The sequence below is a fragment of the Notamacropus eugenii genome, chromosome 7, assembly GCF_028372415.1.
Source record: "Notamacropus eugenii isolate mMacEug1 chromosome 7, mMacEug1.pri_v2, whole genome shotgun sequence".
In the NCBI taxonomy this organism is placed as follows: Eukaryota; Metazoa; Chordata; class Mammalia; order Diprotodontia; family Macropodidae; genus Notamacropus; species Notamacropus eugenii.
In genome coordinates this window covers 128,820,232-128,834,530 of record NC_092878.1, presented here as the reverse complement: position 1 = coordinate 128,834,530, position 14,299 = coordinate 128,820,232, and the positions used below count along the sequence as shown (strand labels likewise).

The 14,299-nt window shown below is 35.5% G+C and overlaps 1 protein-coding gene across 9 annotated transcripts in view; it reads right to left on the bottom strand.

The window, feature by feature from the left end:
- UBE2D3 (ubiquitin conjugating enzyme E2 D3) overlaps positions 1-14,299 on the bottom strand; it is a 57,473-nt gene continuing 43,174 nt past the window's right edge. For 4 of the 9 annotated variants that reach the window (XM_072624377.1, XM_072624369.1, XM_072624371.1 and 1 more), the window contains 5 exons: positions 10,362-10,439; positions 9,478-9,583; positions 3,359-3,452; positions 2,855-2,904; positions 1,229-1,333 (listed from right to left, as the gene is read on the bottom strand). In XM_072624377.1, coding sequence (XP_072480478.1) covers positions 2,856-2,904; positions 3,359-3,452; positions 9,478-9,583; positions 10,362-10,439 — 327 coding nt within the window. In that variant the 3' untranslated portion in view covers positions 1,229-1,333; position 2,855. Of the gene's footprint in view, positions 1,334-2,854; positions 2,905-3,358; positions 3,453-9,477; positions 9,584-10,361; positions 10,440-14,299 lie in introns of all 9 variants that reach the window. The other 5 variants (XM_072624370.1, XM_072624372.1, XM_072624373.1 and 2 more) reach the window with 3 other exon arrangements.

Genomic DNA, 14,299 nt, shown 5'->3' with positions numbered 1-14,299 from the left:
TTTTGACAACTCCCACACCAAACAGTACTTTATTTTGTTTATTTGTCCCATTATTACTCCCATGTTAGGATTTTTAAGCTGTTTTCAAATGTACATGGTGAAGAAAAAGTCAGCAAGAAGGGGTGGCACCTGGAGAAAGTTTACCCCCACAAAAACTCTTTTCCAAACTGCTGGGTCCCAAGTCCATTTGAACTCTGGGCTACCAGTAGTAGGTGTAGCAGTCCAGCTACACTGTTATCAGATCAGCTTATAACTTTTGCACACATCAGGCTGATCAATGTGTCAACCTGAAACAGACTGTGTACTTTAACTGAACATGGCAAAATAGTCACTCTATTGAACTTTACATCATCATTTGATGTCAAACAATGAGGCAAATCCAAACAGTATATACAAAAAAACAGCTTTGCATTTACAAAAGATTTTTGTTTCCCATATTGATTAATCCAGGCAGCTAACTCATTGGTTTATGCAACTTTATTGAAGAAAAATAAATCAATTACTAGCAGAGCTATTAGTTGATCACTCATCCATTGACAACTTGCATCATTTATTCAGTGCTATATTAAACAGTGTATTGGAAGATAGATTAACTAATAGCTCCAAGCCTCCTAACAAAATTTAAATGAAAATTACAAAAAGTTCAAGACCCTATTTTGGAATACAAGGGGTGTTTGACTTCCAATTTCCATTCTCTGTAGAACAAGAACAGGTCATTCCTTTATTGACATGCATAAAATACATCACGTTTTCTGTTCTGCTGATGCTATAAATTCAGTACCAATTCTCCAACCACATCAGTTATGAGCATAAAGTATATCATGAAGACCTCAAATCTCTAACAATGGAAGGCTTAAACAAGATGGATGCTGCTACAGTAATGTTGCTTCCTTTGATATGACAATTTTGCATCCATCTCCCTCCCCCTCAGATGGTATCTTCAGCATCTGTTAGAGCAGTGAGGAATGGTTTTAGTCTCATAACCAAGTTAGAGTGAAGACATTGGCCACATAATACACATGCTCCATTTTTTAAAAAATTCTGAATCTTGGGCAATTGTTCTCTTGTAACTACTTTACAGTTTCTAAAAGCAGTTATTGTCCAAAGCTGGAAGAACTTAAGTCTTCTCAGACGAGCATGTGCATGAATGGAGGGAGGTAAACAAAAAATAAAATTAAAAAAGATGAGGTCTGATAGGGGAGCAGCCGGATAAGAAAATCAAAAAAGGAACAGTAATTTAAAGTTTATTCCAGCTATAATGCAGGTTATTCTGACTTTAAGGTAGCATCACATGGCATACTTCTGAGTCCATTCTCGAGATATTCTGTTGTACCTGTAAATAATGGAAAAGATTTTGAGAAGTTCTAAACCAATAAAGCTTTAATAGTCATACAATTCTTTAAAATATTTAATGAGGAAAGGAAATTACCACCAAATGGAATCCTTTTAGCGAACACCATTCAAAGGCAAAGAGCTTTTGGTACTCATGTTAATGTACTGAAATGGGGGCAAATAAAATTTCTATGTGGAAAGCCCCCACTTATTGTTTTTAACAGACTTAAAACATATTAAAATTGTGTATTCCCACATTTGAAAATACTTTATATCAGTGGAAAAGTTCAAATGGGTACTCAATTTTTAAAAAACCCTTCTCACCATGTCTAAGCCCCCCCAAAATTGCTTAAACTATAATACTAGGAGTTATCTCAAACTTGTTGTTTATTGAGGCCAGAAGTGGTATCAGGAGCTTCCTGACTGCAGTCCCTTGCTGCTGGGGAGCCTGGTGGAGCACTTTAGTTGCAAGTTCTGAACTTTGTAGGACCAGTAAGGCCAAGGGGGAGGCAATGGTTAAAGTTAGAAAATAGGAGGTTAAAAAACGAACACTGGTCATTATTGGGATTAAGCCTATGTATGAATTGCTCTTCTAGGCTGAGTGAGATAGGGAGACTCATTCTCACACAGTGCCCTGCTTTGAATCCTCTTCCCTGCACTCCCCCCAAAAAGAAAAAGAATTTAGATTAAAAAAGATCTAGTAAGTTATCTAACCCCAACTTTCATCAGAAAGATTCATGTCTTTCTGGACCACCAACAGACCTATGACACAGGCAGAAAAGGACTAAAGGAGAAATGATACAGAAATGAAATACATGGTAAGAGAAGTAAATGCCACCCATCACTTTTTATAGTATCAGAAAGACATCAAATGTTACTGGAGGACTACCTTGACTTAAAATATAATGATAGTTCTTTAAAAAAAAAAGTGTACATATTTGGGTAGAGGATATGAGGTGTTTTTCTTTGAAGCAAAAACAAATAATCACCTACCCTGTGCTTTCACATAAATTCAACAATAAACTTCTATCCCACCTACATTTATGGCTATAGTCTTTGTCTAAGTACCCCCTTCAAAAAACCTTGCACCTTAAAACAATATACACTGGGATTCACAACAAAGTGACACAGATACACATGCATTCTTGTCAGTAGTAATAATTATGATGAACTGAACAGGCTTAATATTTTCCCCAAAATAAATCTGGTAACTTCTACATCTAACATTCCATCTCTACCAAAGCTGTTAGTTAAATTTGTCTTACTTACCAGCTCAAGAGACAAGCCAATTCAAATTTCTTATTACTACTACTAATTACTCTGCCATGCATATGTACCATCAAGCAATAACTACTCAGTTATATTGTCCACACTAATCAGATATCAAGCTGTTAAACGTACAGACTGAGTTAACGGCTGCATCCATTACCTTTTGTTAGTGATTCAGTGCTTTAAAGCATGCAGCACTCGAGTGCTGGCAATACTCATGGTTAAGTGCACTGTGAAGTGCAGATCTCCTTACCCTACAACATAGCGTATTTCTCTGTCCACTCTCTGGCTAACCTATTGTACCTAATTAAACAAGTTGGGATTAATTACCACAAATATAAAACTAATCATGTTGGTGATGAATTCTACATACTCAAAGTAACAAAGATTAAGTATTTATGAAAATTATATAAACAATGATTAATGAAGGATAACCAATTTTATCATAGAAAAAATGGTGAAAGTTAAAGTAATGGATTTTTCTCTACTTGTATCTAAAACCTATTAAAATTTTTTAAAACTATTTTCAAGTTCTAAACTTTTAAAAAAAGTCTTTAAAGGCTCATTTTTCCTTCATAATAAAAATTTTCTTAAATTTAAATCCCACTTCAATGTGGCCTGATTTCTGCATGTCTTAACTGGGAGTTTTCCTAAAGAGAGTCATACAGTGTATGAGTATAACAAGTTCAGTGAGTAAAACCATTTTTCCCACTATTCAAAGTGTACTTTTTTTTTTCTTATATTATTCTTTACTTACTTGTCTCTGTCTGTTTTATAGATCCGTGCAATCTCTGGCACTAAGGGGTCATCTGGGTTTGGATCACATAGCAGTGAACAAATGGATAAAAGAACTGAAAGAGAATAGTGTGATTCAAAATATCAAACCAATCTGTAAAAAAATCAATTAATATTTGACTGCTTTAAAATATGCATCAGGGCTTTCTTAATTCTTAACATTTTGGAGGTTTGCAGTTTTAGTCATAAGGTGGCAATAAGATAAAGAAATGTTACAAAGAGCACGCTGGAGCCAAGGTCACACTTTCTACAGAACTCTTCAGAATCAAAGTCTGAAAGCCTGACAGTGGCTACTGAGGTAAATAAAGATGTAAAGACAATGCTGAGCACAGATTTTAACCACAGAAAAATAAACATGTTATGCAATCTTAGTCTATTTCGCTATCATACAAAATCCTAGTTTAATCCTTTCTTGTAACGTGTAGGCTGCTCTGGCTTCTTGAAGATTATGCCAACAGTGTGAGGTAAGCTTTGGCAGATTCTATGATGTTGGCAAGGCTTCAATTATAGTCCTCAAAACAGACTATTCCTGCTTTTTGAGAACAAATTAACCTATATAGAGTATCTTATTACCAAGGTTTATTAGCAACTCTCATTACTCAGTAATGAATTTTTTAGCTATGAATACTCATAAAACAAACAAATATAAACTCTCCTTTAATTCTGTCTGGGCCCTTCTGCTTCTACAGTAATGATAAGATTGGGATAAAAAGAGGGAATGGGAAGAATCATACCATTTTAAAACACCAACATGGCTTTTGACTTTCTAACATGATATGCTTATCAAGTAATTAATACTACTGAACGTAATACTAAAGGAACTGAATTTTGCATTCATGATACTCATACTATAAAATGAGACAACATCAACAACAAAAAAATTATAAGTAAATGGAAGGATAACTCAGTTTCTCCTTGGAAAGGAATTGGTTTGGCCATATATAAAATGGCAACATTTCAGAGGGTACCTAATTACTTTATTTTGTAGTACTCATGGATAAACATTTGCAAAAGCCTCTAAAAAATAACTCCAGCTTTTTCATCAGTATCTAATGCAGAGGATGAAGATGAAGGGAAATTCAATAAAGATCTCAATGAAACCCTTAAAAATATCTCAATGTATAATTTAATGATAGAATATAGGTTGCTTCAAAAATCTTAACAAAATTTTAAACTATTAAAGCTTAAAATTGCATTAAGACTTTTGGAATACCCTGTGGATGACAGAGCTGGATTTGGCTGGGAGCATGTGAATTCAAGAACCACCTCTAAGGAATGGGCAAGTCACTTTACCCTCTATGTTCCTTAAGCAATTCCCTAGGAGCCAGTGACGATAATCATGGTGGGAAGGTCTTGCATAGGGATCCTTCCCATTTCTGTGTGCCTAAAAACCTCAATGACTTCAAATGCAATGGTGAAGACAAGGTTAAAATGAAGGGAGTCCAAAGGCTTTATGTCTATAGATAGCATAAATATTTCAAAAAGGTTGTGAAGTACCAGAACTGATCAATAACAAATAATATCACAAAAAAATGAAATGACTGGTGAATAAGAGAATTTTTGAAGCAGCTGTGTACAGAAAAATCAGTCAATAAATATTAAATACTTACTATGTGAGAAGCAGTGGAGATGCATTGAAAAAAAGTCTTTCAACTATGTATTAAACATGTAGAAAATAACAAATAAATTTAACTATTTGCAGAAGAAAGTTATTAGCAGCTAAGAAAGGCTTCACGTAGAAGGTTAGTATCTGAATGGTATCTTGAAGGGAAAGATAGTAAAAAAAAGAAAAAGGGAGATGTACATGGATTCTGCTCTTTCTCACAAAGGTGATGCGTGAGGAAGGAAAGAGGGTATCAGGTAAATCTTAATGTTATCTGAATTGAAGAAAGGAGGACCTAACACACACGATCGTTTGGGGTAAAAATATCTCCATGTCAGATAGGAAACAAACAGGGCTAGAAAACAAGTGGAGTAAGAGATAAAGTAACACTTGTAGTTGTGAGCAAAAGAAACTTCCTAATCCTTATGGAGGGATAAAAAGACAAAGGGAGGCAGGTGAGAAAAAGAACAAGAATCTAAGGCACTATCCATGAACTGGAAAAACTGTGGTTATAGTACCTGGAGAAAAATAACTGAAAGTAAGAACTCTGATCAAAGCAATCCCTAACCATTTCTACCAAAGACCTAGGATAATACATGCTAGTTGCTTCCCAACAAAGAGGTGCAGAAAGGGACATACATTTTAGGATAGTCCCATAGTGGACTCATTTTCTCTTAATATACTTAGTCGTTAACCAAGCTCCATTCTCCTTTTGGTTCTTAATGGAAGAAGGGGAGGAGAAATAAAAGTGACATTAAAAAAAAAGTCACTGAAACATTTTTAAAGTTGCTCTGAAGTTCAGAAGGAAGCACAGGAGTTTTGAAAAGTGGTAAATTTTGTTGTATACGTTAAGAAAAAAAGCAATATATAAAATGGAGATTCATATTTTGTTTAAAATTCTTTTTATTTTCTGATCTATATATGGAAATGCTCCTTTTTGGTGTTGAACATTAAAATTAAAAAGAGAGAAATTATGGGGATATCCATCAATTGAGGAAAGACTGAACACCTTGTGGTATGAGAATTACAACAGATTATTGATTCTAGTCTAAAAAATACCCCAAAGATGCCTTCAGAGAATTCTGAGAGGTCACACCTCACCTCTCAACTGTACCTTGGGAAGGGGAGTAAGGCAACAATAATGAGAAAAAGATGAAGAGAATCATTTAAACATCTTTTTTTCATGCACAGAAAGCTACAGAAGGAAATTCTGAAGAAGTATGGACAAATAGCAAGACACCTTTGAAAGTAGCATGTTTTTAAAAAGTAAGCAGTACAGAATTGTTTCAAAGACAATTATACATATATGAAAATCTCTTAGTTTTAGTCTGTTAAATTCAGATTTAAAAAAAATTAAATTGAAAGAAGAAAAAGTGGCCAAAGACAGAGCCTTGGGGAATATTGGCAGAGGATATGACATGAAAAACAGGCAACGGAGATGAGGAATACCAGAAGACAGAAATGTCACAAAAAATCAGAAAGGAAAATATCTAGGAAAAGGTGATTAATAGTGTTTCAAATGTAGCAAAGAGGCAGAAAGGATCAGGGCTGAGAAACGACATTTGGCAATTAAGAAGATCATGAGTAACTGTGGAGTGGCAGCTACATTCAATGTATGTAACACTGGCCTTGGAATCTTTTAAGACCTGAGTTCAAATTTGGCCTCAAATATTTACTAGCTGTGTGGCCTTGGACAAGTCACTTAAGCCTTATTTGCCTGTTTTTCACCTGTAAAATGAGGATACACTAGAGAAGGAAATGGCAAAATACTCAATTATTCTTGCAAAAGAAAAAAAGCCTAGAGTTGGACACAAGTGAACTTAACAAGGACAAAATAATTTTGAAAGAAAGCAATTTCAGTTGAATGATGAGGTCAGAAGCCAAGCTACAAAGAACTGAAACGTAAGAAGGTGTATAAGCAGTGAAGAGAAAACTAAGATATAAGACCATGGCTTGACGTAACAGTAGGATCTGAGTGGGGAAGGGATGTGTTATGTTTGGAGGCAATAGGGAAAGACTACAGATTAAAGAAAAAAGATGAGTAATTAAAAGGGTAACTGCTATCAAAGATGGGAGAGGGTGGGATTAATGACACAAAAAGGGTCTAGCCTTGAAAAAAAGAGCAACCTCACTGCCTCCCTCCTTGCTCTGCACTGGGGGAAATGAGGAGAATGAGAGATGCTGGAGCTTAACACAGAATGGCCTCTGCTAAAAGACTATGATGTATAGGAGGCTTGAGGAAAGAAGACCTGAAAGAATTTTGTGGGCAATGAGGCAGGGAATTCATTAGGAAGGAAGGAAGGAAGGAAAGGATTGTCTTGTTGCAATAAGGGCTCAGTTGAGGTTGTACAACATGAATTAATAAAACATATACTCAGGAGGGGTGTGAGATTTCCTTTAGGTCTGTTCATAGAAGAATGTGAAGGAGGGAGAAGAGCAAATGATGGGAAATAACTTAGGTGTTCAGATTTGCCAAGAGTTTAATTAATGTAGAAAGACAAGGTGGGGAGGGGGGACAAAGCGTTTTGGAAGGTCAAACTGGTTAACTATAAGGTCAAGATGAGAAGTACTTCAAGTCAAATTAGCAAAGTAATGAGAGACTGGAGGTCCTGATAACTTAAAGTAAGTTTTAAGAAGAGTGAGATAGGGAAAACTGGGATTATAGGAGGCTATGATCAAAGAGAGAAATCTTACAGCATTAATCAAAAAAGTGAATAGTGTGATCCAGTGTGTAACTATTCTTGTGCATGGTTATGGTAGAATAGGTTGTGGGATTCAAAGGCATTATAGAATTAGGAGGTTAGGAAGTTTTATTAATATGGACATTGCAGTCTCCTAGTATAAGGCCCTGGCTTGTAGAGAAGATGACAGTAAACTAAACTGAGAAAGGGAAACTGTGGATCTTCTATAAAACATTCACTATGCTCTGCATTGAGTAGAAAGTCACACCACACATTTAAGCAGAATAAAACTGACAGCAAATTAGTAGATTAACTCTAAGTGATGGCACACAGTTAAATCAACTGCAACCTGATTTAAACAAGCTACTGAAACTGAGAAATGACCATAAAAACAAACCTCTTGCTATAATGAGTAAAACTGCCTAGCCATCACATCAGTCATAAATACTTGATCTCCTTGCCAAGCAGAGAGCTATGATAACTAAGGATAACACCAGTTCAGATTACAAATGTTCATTACATGATAAAATAGAAAGGTGATAAAAAAAATTCTGTTCAAAATCACCCCATAAACAGCAATGAATATGAGAGGGAAAAAAGTTTACAGAAAGCTTGGTCAAAGACCTCAAAATCTCCAGTTAGGCCAGATGATGGGGCAGCTAGACAGCTCAGTGGATAGGCCTGGAGTCAGGAGCACTAACCTTTCTGAGTTCAAATCTGGCCTAAGATACTTACTAGCTGTCTCACTTAGACCTATTTGCCTCAGTTTCCTCATCTGTAAAATGACCTGGAGAAGGAAATGGCAAACCACTCCAGTCTCTTTGCCAAGAAAACTCCAAAAGTGACAAAGAATTAGACACAACTGAAATGATTTAACAACAAAAACCAATACCAAGGAACATTTCAGAATGAAACTGAAAGAACAGAATGGAAAGGGAAAGACTTGTAAAGATGTGCTTTATAAGCTCCTATTCAAGTCAAGGACAGTGAAACTATCCGTTATATGTGAATTCTAAAATCAGTGTCACATACTGTTCATAGAGATAAATTTCAAGATACTCTTCCTTCTATTCCCTTCTTCACAAAAGTGACCAAAAACTACCAAAATCATAGTAATTCTAGCTACAGAAAACCTTTATGAAAAGTATACATACCCATACTACATCTGGGATGAAATAAGAGGTATTCGCAATGGTTTCTTTTTTAAGCCTTTTATCTCTCAAGGTGCCTAAGCACAGAGTTCTGCACACAGGCATTTGTCTGTTGAAGTCAATTCTATGATGTAAGCTGGCATAATATTTATGTGTCACTTTAATTTCTTAGTTTGGAGTTTTTCAAGCTATCAGTTTTATAAATTCATCAATTTAGCTGAGAAGCAAAGCTAAATGTTAAAAGAAATATTTTTTAAAACGAAGAATGGTCTTTTTTTTGTTACCAGCATGCTGTAATGCCAAAGTCTCAAGATCCTTTCACTCTGCATGCTAAGTAACAAGAAATGTCAAAATATTATACAGTATTTTGTTTAAAAGAGTAGAGGGCAATCTATAGAACTCTCAGAACAGGTTTAGACAATAGGAGATTATTCAAAAAACAAAAAACTACTTTCTTACCCCAAGAAAACTCTTAACAAGGGCTTGCTAAAGTAGCAACAAACTTCACCCAGTGATGGAAATGTGAACAAGTAGTAACCAAAAATAACTTTTCAGAGAGGCCTTGAATAAAACCCATCAATCAACCAACCAAGAGGGAGAAAAGTACTATCAAGAGCTACATAAACTTCATTTATTTTTTTTTTACCTTTAGAAATAGTTAAAGCAGGAGACCATTGTGATCTTAGAATATCGAGACAAATGCTGCCATTACTGTTAATGTTTGGATGATAAATTCTTGTTGTAAATGCAACCTAAAATAAAGAACAAAATACTTAAGGGCTTTTGAAACAAATCAACATCTTCTGCAATTTTTCATGCACCAACTTAAGTAGAGAAAAAAGATTTTAAATAAGCCTAAAAATTAGTTCATTTTTAATTTTGGCATCTAATTCTATCATTGATACATAAAGCAACAAAAATAAATTAATCCCATACTTTACTTTAATGCTGTGTTTGAGTAAAAAAAGAAACATTTATTTAGCATTCACAAATTAACAAAGGCTAAAAGGTTGGATGTTACTTCTTAAGTCAGGTAATCTCGATTGTCGTAATGAGAATTTTAGCATGGCAGGACTGATAGAAAGTTTAGGATTTATGCTTTCTGGATTCTACTAAAAAATTGTGTCCCAAACTACTAAAATGATCTATCAGCAAATATTCACCTAGAAAAGGAAGAAAAACATTTCTATTTGGACTGACAACACTCATTAGCCTTCAGACCTAGTTTGCTGCAATGGCACTACAATCATAATTCCTATAAAGTCAAGTCATTTTAGGGACAATGTATATATTTCAGCTTTGTTCAAGATTTCACTATAATGTAAAGTTTTATGTAACAGAATATTTTTCTGACTAAAAAGAGTTGAAAATCTTAGTCTGAAGAGCTTACAAATGTGAATTAAGACATTTTGTTTTTAAAACGAGATGAGACCACAATTCTGTTACTAAGTTATATTTTGAAGGCCATGTGTAAGTATTTCCTTCTAAGTAAAACTTCATCATATGTCAATACTTTTGAGAAATACTTGCCTTGGGTGGTTTGAAGGGGTAGTCTGTAGGGAAATGAATTGTCAAAAAGAATACACCGCCTTGATATGGGCTGTCATTCTGTCAAAAAAAAAATCTGTTTAATGTCCATGGTATCATTTAAATATGCTGATTCAAAATGAACTTTATCTATTGTCAGTGCCTTTGATCATGAGTCAAAATTAGAAAGCAGTACCATAATTAAATCCAAATTAATTTTGTCAAAATTCCAACTAAATATTCCATTTGAAATTAATCTATTCCAAGAATTTTCTATATCCTATGCTCTATGGCAAAGGTGTCACACTCAAATAGATTCCTACGGCTGTATACTGACTTAGAAAATCACAAATTAACATTATCTACGTTGTGTCATATTTTAATTTTGTTAAATATTTCCAATTGCATTTTAATTTGGTTCCTTCAAAATGAGACAGTTGCAAGTTTGACATCTCTACCCTACAACATTAAAAGAAAGATGTTGTTAAGCACAGTATTCATGTTAAGCATGCCAAACTAACACTATACACTGGAGGGAAGTTAAGATAAAAAAATATGCGGAGTATTTAATTAACTATAAAGCAGTTGGCCAACAAAAGGTGAGTCTTCGGATTGAAATTACTTAAAGGCCATTCCAATCCCCAGTCAAAAGAATGTTCTTTTCAATAAATGAGTAACAGTAGCCTTAACAGGATGACCACATATGTTCATATCTGAAATTTAGGTTTTGTTGTTTTGTTTTTAAAGAAACCAAATTAACCCTAATGTTGCCCCTTAGTTCTAACAGGCTCTGATTTTCCCTGTTCCCCTATGGAAAAATAATCTTAAAATTGCTGTCACCTTTTTTTTTAATTTCCATACAAACACATACACTAATAACCAAAACCAAAAAAAGTTAGGGAAATGGAAAGGAAAATACTGAGAAAAAATATGGAAGTTAAATATTACTTGCAGAATGTGAATAGGCTAGGGAAGAGGAAACCTATGAACTTAATTATTAATGCATCAGAATTTCATTTAGTTCTAGGAAACTAAGCAATTGAGTTTTTTTCATCCCTAACTTAAGTTACAAGAATAATACAGCATTTATCTGTCCCAAGCTATTTTTATAAAAGATTCAATCAGATGGTCCAGAAAATATCCTTTTCTGACAAAGTTATGGTTTTGTTCAACTGTAAGAGTTCTTTTTCAAACTTCAATTTGGCAAGACATCTTCTAAATCCAAGGTACTCTATTTAAGACCCTCGGGACACAAAAATGAAATAATTCTCTTAACTTCTTAGGACCTTTCAAACTAACAGGTAGATAAGACAAAAAACTACTCAAAACAATTCCAAAAACCCTAAGTTCCAGGTTTTATCTCAATTTTCATCTTTAACAGTAGAAAGGTACTAAGTGTTTATTCGAAGGGAGACTCAAACAAAGACAAAAAGAGACAGCTAACTGTGCTGAAAGAGACAGGATGCAAAAAGTCGATAATAGGCATAATTCAAAATATAAATATAAATGCAAAATGCTGTATTTAGGTTCCTAGGGCAGCTAGATGGTGCAGTGGATAGAGCACTGGGCTTGGAAATCATGAAGATTCGAGTTCAAATTTGGCCTTACTAATTGTGTGGCCTTGGACAAGTCACTTAACCCTATTTGCCTCAGTTCCTTGGTCTGTAAAATGGAGACACACTGGAGAAGGCTATGTATGGCAAACCATTCCAGTACATTTACCAAGAACACCTGGTGGACCAAAGTCCACAGGTTCACACACAGTAGGACATGAATGAACATCAACCAGAAATACTTAGGTTCCAAAAAAATCCCCAAAACAAAAAAGTCACACCATCAGCTCCAGTCTCACATCTCCAACTGCCTGCTGAACATATTGGCACAGCAGAAAGACAACTACTTGGAGTTCTGGTGTCAGAAGACTTAGGTTCATGCCCCATCTCAGCCTAATTCCTTGCATAACTTGGGGGAAATTCACCAGCCTGGCCCCATCAGTCAAATGAAGTCTATAATAGATAGCTTCTGAGATAGATTTCAATTATATAGTGATAATCCTGTAGTCATTACCTGCAGGTCAAATAGATACCTCTATCTCCTTATACACAAAAAAGAACTCATTTTGTTTCTCCTTAAACCCAACTTTAACTTCTCTGCTGGATGTACTGCCCCCTGTATTTTAGTCACAGAGGTTCACAGCCTAGGAATCATACTCATCATCCTCACTCGCCTATGTCTTGTGGTCAATTATATCTCCACAACATATCTTGTATCTGTGCCCTTCTCTCTACTCACATCAAGACCACTTAGGTTCAGGCTCTCAGGGCCTCTTGCACTGGACTACTTCAACAGCTAAATAGTGTCCCTAGGTCAATCAAATTAACAAGTATTTATTAAGCACCTACTATGTGCTAGGCACTCTGTTAGACCTTGGGCATACAAATAACAATGAAATAATATCACAATGTAATGAGGAAAACAAGTCACAAGCACAGACAGAGAGAACACAAACTATGAGGCAGCTCCAGACAGATGTTATTGAATGAGGGGAATCAGAAAAGGCTTCATATAAAGGTGATATCTGACCTGAACTTTTCATTAAAAGAGGGTTTTTCTATGAGGCAGAAGAACATTGCATCCACTCAGACTGACCAAAGCAAAGGTGTTGAAGCCCCCAGCATAAGGAGTAGAGAGAGGGCCAGTTTGGCTAAATTACAAAATGTGGGATGGGGAGAAATGTATAAGGAGACTGGAAAGGTAGACTGGAGTCAGGATGTGAAGGATTTTAAAAGTTAAACAAAAGAGTTCATATTTCATCCTAGAGACAACAGAGAACGACTAGAGTTGATCATATTGGGGGCGGTGGACGTGATTTGTGTTGCAAGATGAGGAGGGCCTGAACTGAATCTAGGTTGGTAACTGAGGACGCAAAGAAAAGAAATTGCATACAAGACATGTTGTAGAGGCAGAAAAGGTTAAGATTTGGCAACTAAATGTATGGAGTGAAAGGAATAGATAACCTAGTGTCTCACCTTTCTAATCTATCAAATACCAAAGAAAGATCCCTAAAAATAAAGGACTACTGCTAAGGAAACTTCAGTAAGTCCTGATTTCCTCCAAGATGCAAACTTCTCCATCTGATATTTCAAGGAAGACCCTCACAGTCTAGCTCCAGTTCATCTTTCTACTGAATGACTGTATGCTGAATATGTGCACACCTCATCCTCCCGAAATTCCCTCTACACTGAAGCTAATCCAACTTAACTGCTACTTCTCCCCATACAGAATATACTGTTTCCCATTTCCAGGTCTTTGCACAGGTTGTCCCCGATGCTTGGAAGACTCTTCTTCCTCTCTCTACCTCTTGGAAGCCCTACCTCCTTCCAGGCTTTTCTTGATGTCTGCTTCCTGCCTCCCACCCAGTACTGGGTTTTGTATACATGCTATTTATTTGATCTGTGTGTTCCCTTAGCAGAATGTCAATTCCTTGAACGTAGTAATGTTCTGCTTTATGTTTTGACAGCCTAGATGACAAAAAATACTAAAAGAGCGATGGGTTTTAGTGGACAAGCATGAGACAAAACTTGACAGGACAGTCAAAAAAAGCTCATTTCAGGCTTCAGTGAAAACGGCCTATAGTACTGAATCCAAAGAAGGTTACGTAGCCCCAGGATTCTGCTCTGCAAGACACCCTGGAGAAATTGCATTAAGAGCAAGGAAATCTAGTCATTCTATACAAGAATTATTCGAATAAACTGGGAATATTTAGCCTGGAAAAGATTAAGAGTCAGGGAAAAACATGTTAACTGTCGACATACTCAAACAGTTATCAGGATTAGAATCAATTCTGTTTTTTCTGAGAAGGCTGAACAAGGATCAATGGATGTCAGTTACAAGTTTTATCAAGAATATCTTAGTAAGTCCAGACTCATGGAAAAAATGTT